Consider the following 17,684-nt stretch of genomic DNA (forward strand, 5'->3'; position numbering starts at 1 on the left):
ATGTGACCCAGGAGAACTTTAAGTTAATTTCTTGGCTTAAGAGTTTCTCAGTCCACACAGATAGTCAAAATAACCCCCTAAACTCATATGAGATTGACCTGAGATTACAAGCTCTTGGGAGAGACTTTTTCCTACCTAGACTCCACAGCAAGACTGACAAATGTCTTTGTCTCCTTTTGCCAGTGGACAGGTTTGGGGGAAGTTGGGGGTCACCATTTCTCTTAATACATAGCCCTCTGAAGGTCTGGCTTTCTGTAAAAGGTTTTGGTTCTGATGACACAATAACAGTATTTGTTATTGTTTATCTTTAGGGTTTTCATAGTAGGAGTATCTAACCCACCATGTTTTCAAGAACAAAATGATATATTCTTTTAATATACTAATGTCTCGGGGGGAAAAAAAGAGAAGAAAAGCTTATGGAAGAATCTAAGGGAGAAGAAATAGAGGGCGCTGCTGGGCTCCTTACTGTGAGGGAGGCACTTGCTGTGGGCATCTGTCCTGTGGCTCCTGCAGATGGCTTAGTACCACCGGGCTTCCCTATTACACCTAATGTGAAATGACAGCAGGGGTCAGGAGGCTCTGTCCTTTCGGTCTCATGGTTTTCCTGACCTCCCTGCCATCCCCAATGCCCTGCTTCTCCTCCAGCTTCTATTTTCTGCCTTCTTTCAGGTTTCACATAACAAAAATTTAGCTAAAAAAACCATTAATCTTAGAGTTTCACGTCCCTTAATCTCTGGAATGTCCTTTTATAGAGACCATTTCACAAAAAGGGCCAGCAGCGATTTGATGAGGAGGCTCCCAAGCGGTAGGTAGGGATGGCTGTCCTGAGTTGAGTCGAACCTGTGCCATGTGGTGGGCAGGTTTGAACCACCTTAGAATCCATTGGTGTCCTTGTCATTAGGGAATGCATCCACACTCCCTTGGAGCCCAACCCTGTATGTCCTATGAGTCTCACCTCTTCAGGTAGTGAGTCCATAAGTCTGTTACTTGCTATTTGAAACAACACTTTTTCACTTTTTATTTAATCCTAACTTGCCCAAGTTTCCAAATGCAGATAAGAGTGAAAATATGTCTGTGAATTGTGTAAGACTGATGAATCATAGACCTGTACCCCTGAAACAAATAATATATGTTAATAAAAAAAACAATAAATTTAAAAAAAAGTGAAAATATGTATGTTCATTATGCTAAATTGTCTTATCAATAGGAGGAGGCAGAGGCATAGAAAGCTAGAAAAATCTTTCGGGGAGGGGAGTTTAGAATATGATTTGCTATTGCATATTGACATGTAGCACTATCTGAAGATCACTACAAAATAAAAACCATACCCTAAAGACATCTTTAGCCAGGGAAGTAGCTGGATTACCTTTACCCAAGCCTTTTTATTCCCACCTTGTTTTAGTGGATGGCATCCCTTCTTACAGCTGCACTGTATCAACCTGAACAGAATCTCCGTATCCCATCCCTCCCCCAGGTTGCTTACTGTTTTTTAAATTTTTTTTTAAAGATTTTATTTATTTATTTGATAGAGAGAGAGAGCACAAGTAGGCAGAGCGGCAGACAGAGGGAGAGGGAGAGGCAGGCTCTCCACTGAGCAGGGAGCTGGATACGGGGCTCAATCCCAGGGCCCTGAGATCATGACCTGAGCCAAAGGCAGATGCTTAACAACTGAGCCACCCAGGCGCCCCTGCTAACTGCTTTGGGGCACAGTTTCTCAGAGATAAACAGTTACCTCATGAATTAAGATCTGATTAATTGAGTTAATTACTACACATGAACCACAATACCCGTAATAGTTAGCCGTATTTATTTTAGAAAGTAAGTGGTAGTGAATTAGAACTGAAGAGACAAAAGATACATTTACAGGTGATTAAAAATTTCATGTCCATTTTTAAGTCTTTAGTCACTCCGTGAATCCTTCAGTGATAGCTGGTGTTCATGGAGCACTTCACGGTATTCACATCTGGTGCTAGTGCTTTCCATGTGTTCTCCCATTTAACTTAAAGTAAGCCCTGCAGACAAGTACTGTTACCTGCATCTTCTCCCTGAAGAGGCTGGGTGCAGAGAGGTTAAATGAAGGTCATAGAGCCAAGAGATAGCATCGAGGCTCAGGACAGCCAGTCTGGCCCCAAAGCCTGGCTCGCCTGGCTGGGGTGTAAAGCTACTGAGAGTTGTTTTTAGCCCCCACCACAATCACTGCCAAAGGCTTTCAATTGAGTTTTTTTAGACTTACACTCAGTAGATGGATGGTGTGGAAACCGATTCCATAGTGGTGTTCGTTTGTTCCCACGGACTTAGGGTAACCCTGGGAGCTCTCCGTCCTTCCTGATGCCAACTTGCTGACCTCTTCTCCATTCCAGTTCCTGTTCCAGCAGCTGGGAATGTTGGTGTCCTTTGTGAAGAGCCACATCCGACCTTATATGGATGAAATAGTCACCCTCATGAGAGTGAGTAGAAGTTAGTGCTTTGGCCGGTTCATCAGTGTTTGGGTCAAGGAACATTCAGAGGCAGGTTTGGAGAGCACGGACATTTTTGTCACGGGTCTTCGTAGAGCTGTTACAACAGGAGTATAAAACGCGGGGCAGGGTGCCCCGGTGGGTGATGTCAGAGGAGGGGGGCTGCTGCCGCAGGCTCCGGCCCCTCAGTACGAGCTGTGAAGTTGGAGGAAGAATCCTGAAGTCCTTGTTCTGCCAGAAATAGACTCTTGAGTTCTCTGCCTCACACACAACAAAGCAATTTCACTTTTTTTTTTTTTTTTAAGATTTTATTTATTTATTTGACACAGAGAGAGAGACAGTGAGAGAGGGAACACAAGCAGGGGGAGTGGGAGAGGGAGAAGCAGGCTTCCTGTGGAGCAGGGAGCCCGATGTGGGGCTCGATCCCAGGACCCCGGGATCATGACCTGAGCCGAAGGCAGACGCTTAACTGACTGAGCCACCCAGGCGCCCCTCAATTTCACTTTAATATCACAACAGTGCTTTACTGTTCCCGTGAAAGCCCTCCTTCTTACGGCCCATAAAACCACGGCCTTAAGAGAGGTTTGGGGATTGGGTTTCGGTAGTGCTATTAAATACGATGAACTCCTGTCAGGCACTGAGGAAGAAGGCGAGGCTTTTCCCCACCGCCTTTAAGAACATAAATGCCACCGGGGCGCCTGGGTGGCTCAGTTGGTTAAGCGACTGCCTTCGGCTCAGGTCATGATCCTGGAGTCCCGGGATCGAGTCCCACATCGGGCTCCCTGCTCAGCGGGGAGTCTACTTCTCCCTCTGGCCCTCCCCCTCTCATGCTCTCTCTCTCTCATTCTCTCTCTCAAATAAATAAATAAAAAATCTTTAAAAAAAAAAAAAAAAGAACATAAATGCCACCTTCTGGCTACATACAGCAGCACCTGAGGAAAGGCTCCCGTCCCAGATTTTATAACGTGCTTTAAGTAGGTGCGGAGGACTCCCCGTCCGCGGCAGTATCGTTTTTCTGTTTGAGGGGGAAGCCTGCTTCCTGCTGTTCTGTATCATTTAAATGTCTATTGGGAAGCTTGCTTTGCAGAGATAGCTGTGCCCTCAAAGAATGGGAAGACAATTCTTCACTGATTTCTGCTCCTCTCTGCCAGCCCTTTGTAGTTAGCTTGGAGGAAGCAGCAGGACTAAAATCAAAGTGGCTGACTTCAAAACTGGAACTTCCCTGAAACTGGGTCTCAGAACTGAAAAACTCCTGTCTGTACAAATAATGAAAACCGCTTGCTTGCTCCCCAACTCCTGCGGCGGAGGCCTCTGGACAAGGAAGTTGAGCAGAGTGCTGGAGAGCTGATGGACTGCCTGGGGGAGGGGCCCAGCAGGCAGCGGTGTACTTGTGGTTGGAAGCAGAACTAATCAGAGACTTAGTCCCCCCAAAAGACTTAGGACCAAAACACAGAAGTTTGAGGCAGGGAGCTTCATACTCGCAAAATGCAGCTTTCATTTCCTCCAAGATGGGTAAGGTGCACCAGGGGCTCTTCCTTTGACTGCTGACCCTGGGCATTTTAATGAGTGCCCCTGAGCCTGGGATGAGGACAGTCTCTTAACAATGATCCCTGGGCAGGCTACCTGGCTTCTTTGAAGGAGAGAAGCCGCTGTAAGAAGCCAACAGTAATACAGTGGAGAGCTAGGAGGGTTTTCTCTAAAGAAGGCAGCGTGCGGGCCAAGTGAATGCACATCAGACCGACCGTGGAGTTTATAAAATCGGAGATGTTTCTTTGGCAGAGGTTTTTATCTAGAGAAAATCGCTTTTTCAGAGAAAATACCTCTCTCTCCGAGCAGAGAGAAAGTCTTACCGGCATCTTTTAGTATGGTTTTTACTTTCTAGACTATTTTGATTTTTAAGACATTTTTTAATAAAAATACTTTATGCTTCTATAATGCTTTTCTTCTGAGGAGTTTTTTTTTTTTTCCATTGACTTTACTCTGAATTAGTTGAGGGCCCCAAAGTATGAATATGCATGTGTTGCCATCCTTAGTAGGGCTAATCTATCATCATCAAGTCTCCTTCTCTGGAGGTTTCAAACAAGGGAGTAGGCAACTCTCTTTTTGAGTTGATTTGAAATGACAGCTTTTCCTGGAGTCAGAAACTCAGACCAATTTGGGGTACTGAGGCAGATTCTGTGGCCAACTGGCCAAGTTTTTACTTTAGTAACTTACGTGGAACATAACTATACAGGTGTAGAAAAAGTGCTCCTTTTGTGGCATCATCCAGGCCTGAAAATGATCTGGGGCCAACGTCAGGTGCTGTCTATACCTAGCAGTATTTAGACTAGCAAAGTCTAAATCCAGGAAGGGCAAGAAACTTTGTTAAACTCCGGAATCATCTTCTGGTAGAGAGTGGCTGGTACCCGACGTAGAGAATCCACCGTGGGCAGCCTGAGAGCCCCTTGAGTAAAGTAAACCTACTCATTCATTCACTCTGTAAACGTGTTCGGGTGGCTGGACAATGCCAGGTGCTGTGCTAGGTCCTAGGGAGACAGAGGTGGCTCAAAGGGGTTTCTTGCCCGTAACTAGTTTACAGTCTAGCAGAGAGAAGGTGGCAAAGAAAATGAAGTTACTACAGGTACTAGAAAAGAGGGGGGCAGAGGGACCCAAAGTGTGTAATGGAAGGAGAACAGGAAAGCCTTCGTGGAAGTGAGGCTTGAGCCGGGTCTAGAAACACAGGGCTTAGCTGAGCAAAAGGTGGAGTTCTAGGCAGAGCGCAGCACAAGCAAAGCACAGAGGAACAAAGGAGCCTGGTGCGTTTGGGGAAATGCGGTTTAATTTGTTCACTGTAACTGTGACCTAGGATACAAAGAGGCCCGGGGAGAGGAGGCTGGGGAGGGAGTCTCTCTTGGGGCAGACTGTGCTCACTACAGTTTTGCTTCTTTTGGGCAGTCTCAGTTCCTTGATTCCTAGTTCAGCAGAAGAGCACCTGGCTTTGCTTCTCTCTCTCTTCTCTCTTTATAGGAATTCTGGGTCATGAACACCTCGATCCAGAGCACGATCATCCTTCTCATTGAGCAGATTGTGGTAGCTCTTGGGGGTGAATTTAAGCTCTACCTGCCCCAGCTGATCCCACACATGCTACGTGTCTTCATGCATGACAACAGCCCAGGCCGCATCGTCTCCATCAAGGTGAGTCCAGAAAGGTGTCCTCTAGAGAGATTCCTAGCATCCGTCAGAGTCCAGGGATGATCAGCTAAGAGGCAAGACCCTGGTCTGAGTGACAGGATGGTGCTTGATCCACAAGATCAAGTCCAAAGAATGCTAATACCCGATGTGTGCAGTTGACAGGATGTTTACAATCCTCTCTTGATTGGACTTGTGTTTTCTCTCTTTTATTGGATTATTCTTGGTAAATGTTTTATCCCGGACCCATTCTCCTATTATCTAGCAACTGATTCTTTATCCATTGAAATAAGCTCAGAGAAAGCAAAATAATACACAAGCAAAATAAAATGGGGGAGAGGGGAAAGGCTACCGAAAGAATGTAGCTCAAGGCCACTTACTGAAGGCTTTTCAGAGTCCCCACAGAATTCGGAATTACCCACACCCTTGCCCCGCTCTGTATGCTTGGTACCTGCCTTTATTTGTTCATCACCGGGCATTTGCTCTCTTTTGCAGCTGTTGGCTGCCATCCAGCTGTTTGGCGCCAACCTGGATGACTATCTGCATTTGTTGTTGCCCCCTATCGTGAAGCTGTTTGATGCCCCGGAAGTTCCACTGCCGTCTCGGAAGTAAGAACCTGCGCTTTGGGACTAAGCAGCCATCAAGCTTTTCATGTTTGGTTAAAAATGTCCTTTTCTTAAGTTCCCATGCCATCTTTCCATTTTTTTGTTACCTCAGCTCTCTTTATTTTAGTCCAGAAATGCCCCAGGCTTCTGGAAATCTTAACCATCCCTATCCCACTGGGACTTATGTTGGATCCATGTCACCCGAGGTACCTCCGAGGCCGTGCCTTCCCATTTGGTGCTGATAAGATAACCCTCAGCCACTTCTCGTACTTTGGGACCATGTGTTAACAATTACCGTATGTCCGCGATTGTTGTAGGGCCGCGTTAGAGACTGTGGACCGCCTGACGGAGTCCCTGGACTTCACTGACTACGCCTCCCGGATCATTCATCCGATTGTTCGAACGCTGGACCAGAGCCCGGAACTGCGTCCCACGGCCATGGACACGTTGTCTTCACTGGTCTTCCAACTGGGGAAGAAGGTGAGGCAGGAGTCCTGAACAGACGTGCTCTTCTGCCTGGCTTGGGGAAGATGCCTTCTGTTTGTGAGCATCTCTGTTTGCTAGTCTGTAGCTCTCAACTACCTTCACAGAACTAGGAATTATTTGCTTTTATTGTCCTTCATTTATTTAGCAAATATTTCTCGAGCCATGTCTGTGCGCTAAATGCTGTTCTGGGATAACACAGTAAACAGAATGGTGTCCTTGTTCTGATGGAGCTTACATTCCAGTGAGGCAAAGCTAATAAACAGTCTGTCTCATAAGAGTGTAGAGTGAGTGGGGAGAGCCGCTGTTTGTTTAGGGTGGACAGTGAAGACCTCTGATAAATTGACGTCTGACCAGAGACCCAAATAAAGGTCTGAGCCCAGAGGGTTGGATGCTGGCAGAAGGAGTAGCAAATACAAAGGTGTGAGGAGGCAGCACGTTTGAAAGGTCCAAGGAACAGCAGGAAAGCAGTGTGGCTTCAGAGGAGGGTGCTGGGGGGTGAGGGGGAAGGCTTGGAGTTCAGGTCGTAGAGATAAGGCGGGGCTGGGATGGGGCATAGAGACCAGGTGCCGTAGGCCAGTGGTTCTCAGATGTCCCTGGACAGTATCTGCATAGCTGGGAACCTGTTAGAAATGTAGATTCTTGGGCCTGTGCCCAGCCCTGAACCAGAAGCTGGCTGTGGAGCCCAGCAGTCTCTGCTTTCATAAACCCTCCAGAAGATTCTGATGCCCACAGAAATTTGCACATCACTGCTGTGAGCCATTATAAATACTTGGGCTTTTATTCTGAGCAAGACTAGAAGACTTTGGAGGATCTTGGTCACAGGAATACTATGGTCTGACCTGGTGACTCACAGTGCTGTGTGGAAGAACAGACCAGGCCAAGGGTGGGAGCAGAGAGAGCAGTCAAAGGCCATCACAGTAACCCAGATGGAAGGGCATAGGGACTAGGATTGTAGCGGGGTGTGTGTGTGTGTGTGAGAGAGAGACAGACAGACAGACAAGTAGGTGATTCTTCTGAGTAACACAGAGCCACCCCAAACTCAGGGGAACTAGCTATAGCATTCTTTTGTCTGCCTCCCTCTCTGCAGAGTAACGTTTCTGACCTCTTCCCTCTCCTTTGACAGTACCAAATCTTCATTCCAATGGTGAATAAAGTCCTGGTGCGACACCGAATCAACCATCAGCGCTATGATGTCCTTATCTGCAGAATTGTCAAGGTGAACTGCGCTTGGTTTCTGTCCCAGAGTCCCCCGTTGACTCTCCTCATGGGTCTGGGAGCACATCTGGCTTTATAGTCCTAAACTAGTGATGGGCAAACAGTTTCTGTAAAGATAGCAGGTTTTTCTCAGCTCTGTAGGCAGTGACTGGGCCCTGCTGCCCGAGGCCGGAAAGCAGCCGCCTGCTCGTGGAAGAGCGTGAGCCTGGCCGCCTGCCTGTGTGCTTCCACTAAGGGACGCCAAGGTGTGCTTCTTGAATAGCTTGCGTGTGCTACAAAATAGTCATCCTCCTTGATTTTTTTTTTCCCCAGTCACTTGAAAATATAGAAACCCTTCTTGGCTTCTGGGCCACACAGAGCCAGGCGGCGGGCTGTTTGCCCCCCAGCTCGTAGCACTTGGCCCCTTGGATCGCTGCCCACAGTTTCAGCTTTGCCAGCTCTGTGCTCATGCTGTGGAGTCAGTGCTGTCACTGACCAAAAGTGACCAGCAAAGATGGGTCTGCATCTTTGTAGTGTAGCCCACCCATGGTTCATTTTGTCCATGCATATAACTTTTTCCTTCTTGTTGACATCCTGACTTTTCCAGAAGATGCGACCTTCCCAAGGTTTAAGGGTGTTTTCTAACCTGGGAGGACCTAGCGGAGTTGCAGGGTTTTTCTGTAAATCTCTGGTTGCAGGGATACACCCTTGCTGATGAAGAAGAAGACCCTTTGATTTACCAGCATCGAATGCTGAGGAGTGGCCAAGGAGACGCATTGGCTAGTGGGCCAGTAGAAACAGGACCCATGAAGAAACTGCACGTCAGCACCATCAACCTCCAAAAGGCAAGTCCGTGATTTCCGGGGGCGGGCAGGTTGTAAAGGAGAGCGCTGCTCTTCTCTCTTGTTCAGAACTCTTAGCTCTTGCTACCATCAGTTTAAAACAACCAAAGAGCAGCCCAAGCATTTTTCTGAAACTCTAGACACCATGAGCTTAGGTCATTTCGTCTTTTTCCAGGTGTCCAAATTACACATTTTTAAAAATAAAGGTTAAGTGTAGAACAAAGTTCTAAGCTTCCTTGGAGCTTTCATAGTAGAATCCTTTGTTGCAAATAACATTCTTATTTTTTACATGAGTGAAACAAAACCAGTGAGTCCCCTAATTAGCACTGAGACTGATGCCAGCTCTTGAAAGCAGTGCTTCTCAGACTGCTGAGACTCATGGGGCTTAGTGACTGCTGGGGGCTGGTGAGAATGCTTGTTGTGACTGGGGCAGTCCGAGGTCAGGCCTACATTCTGCATTTCTACCCAAGTCCTAGGTAATGCCCGTGCTACTGGTCCAGGGACCACACTTTGAGTAGCAAGCTTTTAGATCTTTGCAGATAAGTACTGAGTTCTCTCTGCTGACACAAAAGCCTGGGATATAACCAGCTTCCCACCACGTATGCCACCAGCCATCCATTTAAAAACAGGTAGTTTCAAAGCATCGCTGGTAGATCTGAGCGGAATAATCGGAGTTCTGTCACTGGCTTTTAAATAAATATACCAGGTTGCTTATTTCCCACATTTCGCATTATTGTCAGTGCTCCTGGTGACTGTGAGCAGCTCCGTGTTTGGAGTTCCATGCGGTGGTAGTCTTCCTTTCTTAGCGGTTGGCCCACAGCAGCTGCACTTCAAGAATAGCCGTGGACCAAGGTAGAGAACTGGGCAGAACTTGTTCTCTTCTTTTGGCCAAGCCCATAAAGATTTGAACACAGACCTGTGTGTGTGTGTGTTCACACACAGCCGGGGAACACCGGGACTCATCACTGACTGTTGAGCCAGCCTTCACCCGCATAGGTAGCTTTTGTAAAGTGGCCGCCACCGAGAAGGGTTGGGTGATTTACGAGGGAAGCGGTGAAAGACCCCTGGGGCAGGGGTAATGCTGCTTTCCCTCCATGGAGCGTGCCAGCGCTGGTCCAAGACCAGGAGAAGGAGAGGGCCGCCAGGCACCCGGCATCCCCAGGCCGCCATTGAGGCCACTCTGCTGGCACCTCACCTTTCAGGGAGGAGCCGGGCAGAGAAGCCAGACACACATTTCCACCCAGATGTTTTCCGCCTGCCTGGTTTCAGAATGTCCTTCTAACCAGGCAGCTGTCCACCCTCTTAGAGCCGTGTCCTGACTATTTTAGGAAACTCCCCTGTAGTCTAGGTTGCTTCCAGGAAGATTTGCTTTCTACCCAGGACTTGGAAAAAGAAGCGTGACCTTTGTCAAACAGAAAAAATAAAGAGTCTCTAGTGTATCTCACCTGAGAGAACAGATCCAGTCCAGGAACCCTAAGCAGGATCTCCAGCGCTGACCCTCAGCCCCATTTGTGCCTCCACATACTTGTGCGCAGGTCACTCGGGGTCAGTGCAGTGACCGGTCGGACCCGCTTTCCGAGTAACCGCGCGCCACCTCGGTCATCTTTCTACTGCCTATGCTAGCAGGGGAGTTACACGGGGCAGAAAACATAGAAACCGTTCGTGTATACCTCCAGAGTGCCTGCCAGGATGTTCAGCAGCTTTCCCGTCTGAGGAGAAGCTATTTGGGCTTACCTTCTAAGTGGAGAAGCTGACGCTCCGTCCGCCTGCGCTGGCCTCACTGGAGGAGGCGGTCAGCTGTGGCTGCTGGCGGAAGGCGGCTGGGTCGTGTTGACAGTTACCACAGAACCCAGAGGAGCGAGCGTGGGTTAGGTTTTAAGTGAAAGAACAGCAAGGAAGGGCCACATGGAGGACTTAGCCTATTTGATAGATCGTGCAGTTGTCCATGAAGCTAAGGTTTCCAGAGACTTCTTTGCTACCATTTCTCAAACGGTGACAGTAATAGTGCTGACAACTGCCAACGTCTGTGGAGTGCTTTCCATGTGTCAGGCGCTGATGTGAGCACATTACGTATATTGACTCATTGACTCATTTACCCTTCACCCTGTGAGTTAGGTGCTGTCGTTACTGTCGGCAATTTGCAGAGATATGGATGTTGAGGCCCTGAAAGGTTGAGTGATTTGCCCAAAGTCAGCGAGTAAATGGTGGAGCCAGGGTTTGACCAAGGTAGCGTGACTGCAGAGCCCAGTCTCTTAGCCGCTTTGCTGAACTGTCTCCGCCTTACCCAGGCTCAGCCTCACATCGCTGGAGGGAAAAGACATTCTTGATCCTCCCTTGTGTATGTTCAGCTTTGGAAGTGCCGTGTGTTACAGAGCAGCTATCTGGAGACCCTTTGTGTAGGGAGGAAGCCAGAGGCCTCTGCATAGAAAAGGACTTGCTGTTCCCATTTTGTTCAAGAGAACAAACTTTAAAAGTCAAGTAACTAGTGTCACTCTTCCTGCTGGCTGCTTGTATCGTCAGAATCATGCACATAATTTTTCAGTTTGTCCCTTAATGTCTCTATTTCAGTTTCTGACATAAAACAGTAGTTTATATGGTATCGCTCATTTGTAACTCATCAGAAGCCACAGCAGATCTCCAGTTTATCCCAGGAAAGTGAGGGGTTGAGTCGTTGATGGTTAGTTAGGTGGTGTAGCACACGGGGATCTCTTCCACTCCCTGGACCACTTCCCTGGGGAACCTCTGCTCTAACTTGCTCAGTTTCCCTAGTTTAGGGAGTACACATGTCCTGCTGGAAAAATCTTTTAAGAATGTATTTTAAGGGTTGCCTGGGTGGCTCAGTCATTAAACAGTCTTTTTCTATATCATGCTCAATTCCAGAAGTTGCTGCTTTTGTTTTATGGCTTCTAATTAAGTATTATTCTTTTGTATTTGTGTTCTGAGGGAATTTTGTCACGAGAGGTATGCTTTTATAAATCAAAGACAGAATAATCATTAAATAGACGAGGGCTCCTTACAGTTGGCCCTGAAAGCTGATGGTTTTCCACTGTCACCTGGGGGATTACAGGCTTGGGGAGCTGCCAGAAGGGTCTCCAAAGATGACTGGTTGGAGTGGCTGAGGCGGCTGAGTCTGGAGCTCCTGAAGGACTCTTCATCACCTTCCCTGCGCTCGTGCTGGGCCCTGGCTCAGGCCTACAACCCGATGGCCAGGTACGTCCCCTGCTTCAGGATGGGATCAAGAGGATCAGCACAGAGAAGACAATATATAAGAATTCTTTATCGGCGATAATTGTAAAAAGGGCTAGTATTTTTAATTTTGTCAACCTGTGGAGGAAAAAAAAAAAAGAAAAGGCAGGTTGAACAAGCTCATATTATAGGAAAAGCACCCATCTTAACCTTGCTAGCAGACCTTTCCTTAGATTTGGGTCCAAAATTTTAATTACAAAGTCATTTATAGCTCTGAAAAGAACTATGTAATGGTTTAATATAACTGCTTTCTAATAATAATGAACTCTAATTATTTACTGCTGAATTACAGATACCCCCCAAACTTACTAGTCTTAAACAACAACAGTCATTTGTTTTGCTCATAAATCTGCAGTTTGGACATGACCTGTGGGGACAGCTCGTCTCTGCGTCAGTGTCAGTGGGGGTGTTTGTCTAGGGGCTGGAGGACCCACTTTGAGCGTGGCTCATTCACATGTCTGGCAGGTTGGGGCTTTCAAATGGGAACTGCCCTGGCTAGGGGCCTTGGTTCCTCTCCATGTGGGTTGTTCTGTGGGGTGCTTGGGCTTCCTCACAGAATACTGGCAGGTTTTCAAGAGTGAACGTCCCCAAGGGAACGAGGCAGAAGTATATGGAATTTGTATGAGCTGGCCTTGGAAGTCACACAGTATCACTTCTCCCACACTCTGTTGTTCAAGGCAGTCACAGAAACCCACTCAGATTCAAGGGAAGGTGATATGGATGCCATCTCGTGATAGGAAGATTCTAGAAGAGCATGTGGAACAGGAGATATTGTTGCAGCCATCTCCAGGAAATAGAATTTGCCATAAAATAATACTGTTTTAAATAATAAATCTTAAGAAGCCTTTGAAGATTTGATTTATAATCTTTGCATATAGAAGGTTTACAGTATAATGTAAATGAATGAAATGGGATACAAAACTATGGAATTGTGTGATTTCAACTGTTAAAAACACATCTGCATGGAAAAAGACTAGAAAGTAATAGAGCAGTGATTAAGTTGGAAGGTCTAAGGAGTAGTTATTTTCTTTGTTATTCTTTTTCCCGTTTTCCAAATTTGTCTACAATGGATGATTATTATTTATAATGAGGCATAAAATGGTATTTTTTTTATGCTTTAAAAATAGTTCCTAGGATTCCCCCGACTCCACAGTGTGCAGATTTCATATGCTCAGGTGACGTAGTGTACCTCTCTTCTGCTCCAAGTCACTCCTGAGCACAATGTCATCCAAAAGAGACTTGTGATAGACATACACCTATGTGTTTATCCCCGTGGTGCCAAGTGTGCTCGTTTGGGATCCGGTGTGGCCTTGGATGTAGGTCAGAAAGTGTATTTTTTAATTTACACAGGACTTCTCTTGGTCTTCATGTTATCCTTTACATTTCAAATTTTGTGTTTTCAGCAGATTCCAAAATTATATACATTGGTCTGAGTTAACCTTTTTCATATGTAATAGAAAGTATGTGTAGAGGCATCAAATGCTCAACCCATACATTATAAGCGTATCTTATAGTTTCCAACCCCCTTCCCCCAACATTCACCAAAAAAGAGGGGATGGGATTAAAGTTCAGATATCGGGCACAGCAAATATGCCAGTCCATGTGATGCTTTAATGATTTAAAATAGTTGTAGTAATCTTAGAAATGGCACCTCTGGTTCCAGGTCTCCAGCAGTTACATTGGCTTGGAGGACCTTTTGAGAATTTATGGATTGGGTTTCTATCTTCTAATGCTTCTAGTTTCTTAAGTTGGGTTGTTGTGTTTAAGACCATTCAACTAGGGGTTCTGGTTGTATTTTGAAAAGCAGTCACGGGCACTGCCTTTGCCTCTTCCAATCTCGCCTGAGAAGCATCCCAAGAATCCTTTGAAGATTATTCTATTCTGAATCTGTTCATGCCGGCTTCTGTGTTAGAAGTCCCCTTTCTGTTCATCCCTCCCGTGAAGAGAAAAGATGGAAAAACTGCCAAGAGATCTGCCTGTGGAGACAGGTTATTTAGCTCTGCTCTTCTTTCCCCCCCCACGCCCTCACACGGCTTCCCGTGTCGCACAGTGTCTATACCTGAGCTGTAAAATCAGTAATCACTAGCCACGCGGGGTTGCATTAAGGTAATTACAATTAAATAAAACTTAAAATTCCATTCCTCGGTCACACTTAGCACAGTTCAAGTACTCAGTGGCTACCGTATTGGATAGGAAAGATAGACCATTTCCAGCAAGTTCTGTTGGACAGCACTGGTCTGTATGAGCAAAATCATTGATGCCAGGAGTAGATTGATAAGTGACTCTGTGGCACCAGGTGGAGGCACGAGAGCATTGCCAACATCTTTTCCCACTGCTCTCTGCCTTCAGGGATCTTTTTAATGCCGCATTTGTGTCCTGCTGGTCTGAACTGAATGAAGACCAGCAGGATGAACTCATCAGAAGCATCGAGTTGGCCCTCACCTCGCAGGACATCGCCGAAGTCACGCAGACCCTCTTAAACTTGGCTGAATTCATGGAACACAGTGACAAGGTGAGACTTTGCCCCGTTGTCCAGCTGGTGCCTGACAGGAAACAGGTGGGAGGGGAGAAGCACCCAGGCAGCCTACTCCCGTTCATGCCCGGCCGCTGTTTTCCTATGCTGTGGGTTCTGCTCTGCCCTAGGGCCCCCTGCCATTGAGAGATGACAATGGCATTGTCCTGCTGGGTGAGAGGGCTGCCAAGTGCCGAGCATACGCCAAAGCACTACACTACAAAGAACTGGAGTTCCAGAAAGGTCCCACCCCCGCCATCCTAGAGTCTCTCATCAGGTAGGCTCTAAACCCTTTTTAATTGCTGCCTTCATCTGAAATGACCTCTCTCCCCCCCACTGCCTGCTGCCAAATCACTGGAGTCACGTGGAGACGTCTGCTCTGTGAAATCTGCCGTCGGGTCCAGGCCAACACGTTTAAATGAGATGCGGTTGCAGATGGCTCTTCCCCACTCTTGGAGCCGTAATTGGCATTTCTGTTGACCCTCAGCACACGGGCTCCCGTTGTTTTCCCACCTGTGCTGGCTTGTCCCGGTGGCATCAGCCCCGAAGCTGTTCTGAGGCAGCAGCGGCCTGGGAGCGATAGATGTTAACGCCCGGGTTCGATCGCGCTCTCGGGTCAGAGCAGGACGTACTGGTTGCGGTGCCTCAGAGGCCACTGGGGTTTTATTGCCTGAGTCGTCCTCCTCTGGAGTTCTGCGAGTGTAGCTGGCAGAGCGAAGTCTGAGATTCAGTGATCTTTTCCCTGGCTTTGGCTGTGTTCTCTCCTCTCCTAAGATGATTCTGAGTCTTCTGGGTATGGAAAAAATAGGTTGTTTAATCAATTTTCTGCTGTTATGAAATTAGAAGCAGCCTCAAATGTTAGCTCCAGCTCCCAGAGAACTGTTTGCTTCCCCTACTGACTATCAGAGAATATTAACTCTGGGATCTAATTATCTTCATGTAAATGCTAACATGGTTGATTATTTCACTACAGATAGTTGAGGGGAAAATCACCCAGCTAATAAGTACCTCCTTTGTGGCTGAAAGAGTCTGCTGTGTGTGGCGCTTCTTCCATTTGAGAGAGTCATCAAATAGCCAGCTTCTCTGCCAGCTCTGCTTTTGAGTAAATGCTAAGAAGTGTTCCTTTAAACACTTTAAAAAGTGACCAAGAAGATAGAAATAGAATCATGTTTTTGTCCAAATAAAGTAAGCTTGGAGACTGTTGATTTCTAAAATGCCACATACCAACAGTCATGAACATGCCATCCTGTGGAGTCGGCTTCCGTGTCTAATTAGGTGCAGCCGATGTGAAAGCCCGCATCTCTTCCTCGCGTCCCTGGCTTAGGTAACACCATCTTGCTTGATCATTGACAGAACATCTGGCAGAGGAATATAATCACTTCAGTGTCATATAACTAGTTTTGCATGTTAATTTCCTTGCTGACCTTTTTCGGTTTGACACCTCTCTGAAAGCCCCCTTGTCCCACCCCAGGGTTTCCTCCATATTTGAGACAATCACAGAAGCATTAATGTGTATACAGATTTGCAATAGGAAGATACAGTCAGAGCCCTGGAAAAATGTTCAAGAAGGCCATTCACCTCTTAAGCCAATATAGCTGAAAATACGTCCTCAGAATTCCCTGCAGATTGATCTTGACTTTAAGCACAAACCAGTAGAAACCTGTGCTCCCAGGCAAAGCCAGGGCTCTGAGCCGTGTGGTTCTGTCCCAGCCTGATTGAGCTCGCCTTGCAGTTCTGCCCACTTCACTTGTCTTCCCATCTTCCCATTGTGTTCTTTCTCCATTTGCGGCTTTTCCCACCTGCTTTTGTGAAACTGCTTTTCCTAAGCACCATGGCAATGTCCTGCCATCATTGTCACTGCAGAAAGTTTTAAGAAACAGCCTTAGACAAAGCTGCTCTTAGAGAATGTGTGCTCAGTACTACCCCAGTCCTCTGCATGGGCCTCGTGGAAACTCCTCCCCAGGGGTCACCATGGGGGGGTCGTATGTCCCTGAATTACCACTTGGGTCCCATGTTGAAGGCGTTGCTCTTTGGTGATAGATTGAGCTCCCTTCCTCACAGTGGCCACTCTGAAGCTCACAGCTCAGTCCTGGCCCACTTCTAATGGACTACAGCCCCCTGACCTTTTTTGTCTGCTGCCCTCCCCCCTTCCAGCTCTATTTTGTCTTTCCTACTCTTGCTTTCCCTTCACTGTCCACTTTCTTAAAGTTTATTCTGGTTTATACATTTGAGTCAACTGCCTCAAATTCTCTTTGAAATAATCAGGTTAAATAATCAGGTTCACAAAAACGTCTTTGCAAAGCTATTTCTTACTTTTGGTTTTTGTTTTAAAAAGCTGTGCTATGCTGACAGTTCTGTTCTCTTGCTACTGGATCAATCTGTCTCATTCCCTCCCTACCTATTGACGTTTTTACCTGTCTGCTCCAGGACACATGTAATTCCCAAACCAGACTAACACTGAAACAGTATAAACTACTCGCATCTCCTCAAAGCTTATATATATCAGTAAGTGTAATTGCTTCTTAAGCAATTACATACACATGCATACACACACACCTGGCTTTTACTTGGTTAGCTTGTGGCATTAGGGTAAGGGCTGGTGGCCTGCTGACTTAGACCATTCAGGCTACTGTAACAAATTACCATAACCTGGGGGGCTTATACAACAAACACTTCTCACAGTTCTAGAAGCTGGGAAGTCCATGGTCAGGGTGCAGGCATGGTTGAGTTGTGGTGAGCACCCTCTTACAGGTTGCCCAGTGGACAACTTCTATCTGTGTATTCAGGTGATGGTAAGCAGAGAACAAGCTCTTTGGGCTCTTGTTAATGAGGGCTCTGATCCCATTCATGAGGCCTCTACCGTCGTGGCCTAATCACCTCCCAAAGATCCCACTTCCAAATACTATCACTTGGGGATTAGGCTTCAACATAGGAATTCTGGGGGATATAAACATCCAGTCCACAGCATTCCTCCCCTGGCCCCCCAAAATGCATGTCCTTCTCAAATGCAAAATACATTCATTCCATCACAACCGCCCTGAAGTCTTAACCCATTCCAGGATCAGCTCTAAAGTCTCATGTAAACATCATCTAAGTCAGGGATAGGGATGAGACCCTAGGTATAATTCATCCTGAGGCAAAATTTGTCTCCAGCTGCGAACCTGTGAAAACAAAC

At 46.8% G+C, this 17,684-nt stretch overlaps 1 protein-coding gene across 3 annotated transcripts in view; it reads left to right on the forward strand.

Moving 5' to 3' along the window:
* Positions 1–17,684, forward strand: part of MTOR (mechanistic target of rapamycin kinase) — a 123,954-nt gene that overhangs the window by 36,112 nt on the left and 70,158 nt on the right. For all 3 annotated transcript variants that reach the window (XM_036065210.2, XM_036065220.2, XM_036065236.2), the window contains exons 20-28: positions 2,361–2,447; positions 5,463–5,630; positions 6,120–6,232; positions 6,547–6,709; positions 7,839–7,931; positions 8,608–8,754; positions 11,819–11,961; positions 14,347–14,509; positions 14,641–14,786. In XM_036065210.2, coding sequence (XP_035921103.1) covers positions 2,361–2,447; positions 5,463–5,630; positions 6,120–6,232; positions 6,547–6,709; positions 7,839–7,931; positions 8,608–8,754; positions 11,819–11,961; positions 14,347–14,509; positions 14,641–14,786 — 1,223 coding nt within the window. The remainder of the gene's footprint in view (positions 1–2,360; positions 2,448–5,462; positions 5,631–6,119; positions 6,233–6,546; positions 6,710–7,838; positions 7,932–8,607; positions 8,755–11,818; positions 11,962–14,346; positions 14,510–14,640; positions 14,787–17,684) is intronic.

This window comes from Halichoerus grypus, chromosome 5, assembly GCF_964656455.1.
Source record: "Halichoerus grypus chromosome 5, mHalGry1.hap1.1, whole genome shotgun sequence".
Classification (NCBI taxonomy): domain Eukaryota; kingdom Metazoa; phylum Chordata; class Mammalia; order Carnivora; family Phocidae; genus Halichoerus; species Halichoerus grypus.